Source organism: Anabas testudineus, chromosome 4 (assembly GCF_900324465.2).
Source record: "Anabas testudineus chromosome 4, fAnaTes1.2, whole genome shotgun sequence".
Taxonomy (NCBI): domain Eukaryota; kingdom Metazoa; phylum Chordata; class Actinopteri; order Anabantiformes; family Anabantidae; genus Anabas; species Anabas testudineus.
This window is the reverse complement of record NC_046613.1, coordinates 24,034,883-24,037,078: the sequence shown is the minus strand read 5'-3', so window position 1 is coordinate 24,037,078 and position 2,196 is coordinate 24,034,883. Positions and strand designations below refer to the sequence as shown.

Sequence of the window (2,196 nt, the reverse complement as noted above, 5' to 3'; positions counted from 1 at the left end):
AATAATAATATTATTATTGCATCTGAATGAACAAGAAATAGATTTTGTTTTGTTCCACAGTCCTTCACCGGTTAATGTTAACTGAAATTAAGGATTAAGGGTGTGGGAGGGTGTGTTGACATGATGATTTGCGACAAAAAAGGAGGCGAGAATCTGAACGTTGTAAGAATAGTAACACACCCAATTTTTTTAAATAGGAATCTGCTATTCACAACCTGTACAGTATATAGTGCAGCAGTGCTGCTAATGTGCAGTATCATCAGCCTGAGAAACTTATGTTCATCATGATCCTTTGTCTGACTCTCATCTGGACGCTGCTCAGCACAGGTAACTTCACTTAAATGTAAATGTTTTTAAGTAACTAGATGTAGAGGAGGGATTTTTACATCTTATAGTAAGATATGGTTATATCTTTATTTATATATCTTCAAAACATTGTAGCACCGATAAGAAATAATTGTAATAATTTATTTCAGTTTTAAACACATGAACACATTTATTGTGACATAATTATGTCTTTAAAATGTAATTGTGCAGCAACAAGAACGTTTAGATGTTTCAGTTTAACAATTTGGCCTAAAATGTAATGATCAGTGTTTTCTCTCCGTCGCAGCTGGAGCACTTCAGTGTCAAACCTGTACAGATCTGCAATGTTCGAACACAGAACTACAAACATGTTCCTCAGAGACCATGTGTATAACAGCTTCTATACAAGGTACTCTTTTCTTCATGTCCTCTATTATCTTCCAGTGAAATACACATACTGCAAAGTTATCTGCAATTCCTGTTAAGATTAATACATAGCACTTTGTCTGTAGCTACTTCATCTGGAACAACAGTACCTCAAATCTACAAGGCGTGTGCATCATCCTCCCTGTGTCCAGCCACAGGCGCTCAGACATTTTCAGCCAACATTGGTGTTTCAAGTGCAGTTGCATCTGCTCAGTGCTGTGACACAGACAATTGTAACTCAGACACCCTAAACTGTAAGTAGGCCATGGATTCTTAACGTAAGATGGAGGACTGGCATGCAGCCATCTCCTGAAATATTTTATTTTGATTTGCCAAGTTTAATTTGATTTCCTATTCTCTCTTCCTCAATCAACGTTCTTTTGTGATTCAGTCATTCCCTCTCAGTCAGATAACAGCCTGCAGTGCTTCTCCTGTGACCCCGATACCTCTGAATGCACCACTCCATTACAATGTCAGGGAGTGGAGGATAACTGTATTCAAGCAATTGGTGAGTCCTTGTTAATTTCATAAAGACTATCTGTAATCATGTCTTATAACCAAAAGGTAAGTGAAGTCTAAAACAAATCCACTAGTGGAGAAAAGTTATTTAATTAAATATTATAAAACTGATCACCAACCCGGGGGTTGTTATTTTGCTTTAAAATGAAGTTAATGTCTAGCTAACTAGAGACTTCTATACACAGTGTCTGTGCACACTGCTGTCTCTAGTTCTACTCAATGAGGAACCCTACTTTATATAAATTTAGTTTGACAATTGTTTAATCTGAATTTAACTGAAAATTAAAGGTCACTCTTCCTATGGAGAGTAAATCGTCATATTTCCAATGAACTGCAGATTTTTAAGTATAAACTCAATAGATTGGTTTACCTCTTTTAATAACTGGGACAACATGTGTAATCAATTTAAAAGTATAACACGTTAATTACTGGGGAAAAAAAAAACATTAAAACAAACAAAAGGCCTTCAACTTTAGCATTTATTGAGTAGAATTTATTTTTTATTTTTTTAGTTTGTTTCCATGTCTTGTCTTATGTGCTCTATGTTCCAGCTTTTGGTATTCATATTTTAAGTAAAAAATTAACTATGTGTTACCAACACAATACAATAGATTGATAGATGAGTGCTACTGTTTATAGATTTAAATTCATTAAATGATTAGGTTGAAGATATAATTGACAATATCAGTAACTTTTTATTTGCAGTCACAGATGGATCCAGCAATACACCAGTCTTAGGCTGTGCATCTATAAACATGTGTGAAGCTGCTGACAGCCTGGAAAGTCTACCGTTTATGGCAAATATTGGTGCCATTAGCAGTGGGCCAATCTGTTGTGGCACCAATTTCTGTAATATCTTCACCACAGGAGCCACTTCTATACCTACAAATGAGGCTCTAACAACGAATACGATAACAACTGCTAAGACTTCAAGAGAAACAGAAT

At 35.4% G+C, this 2,196-nt stretch overlaps 1 protein-coding gene across 1 annotated transcript; it reads left to right on the top strand.

Annotated features, from left to right (window-relative positions):
• Positions 1–284: 284 nt before the first annotated feature.
• Positions 285–1,263, top strand: LOC113152488 (phospholipase A2 inhibitor and Ly6/PLAUR domain-containing protein-like). The gene is made up of 4 exons (XM_026345747.1): positions 285–327; positions 614–715; positions 819–986; positions 1,124–1,263. The coding sequence occupies exons 1-4, from the start codon at positions 285–287 to the stop codon at positions 1,261–1,263; spliced, it is 453 nt and encodes a 150-aa protein (XP_026201532.1).
• The last annotated feature ends 933 nt before the right edge of the window (positions 1,264–2,196 follow it).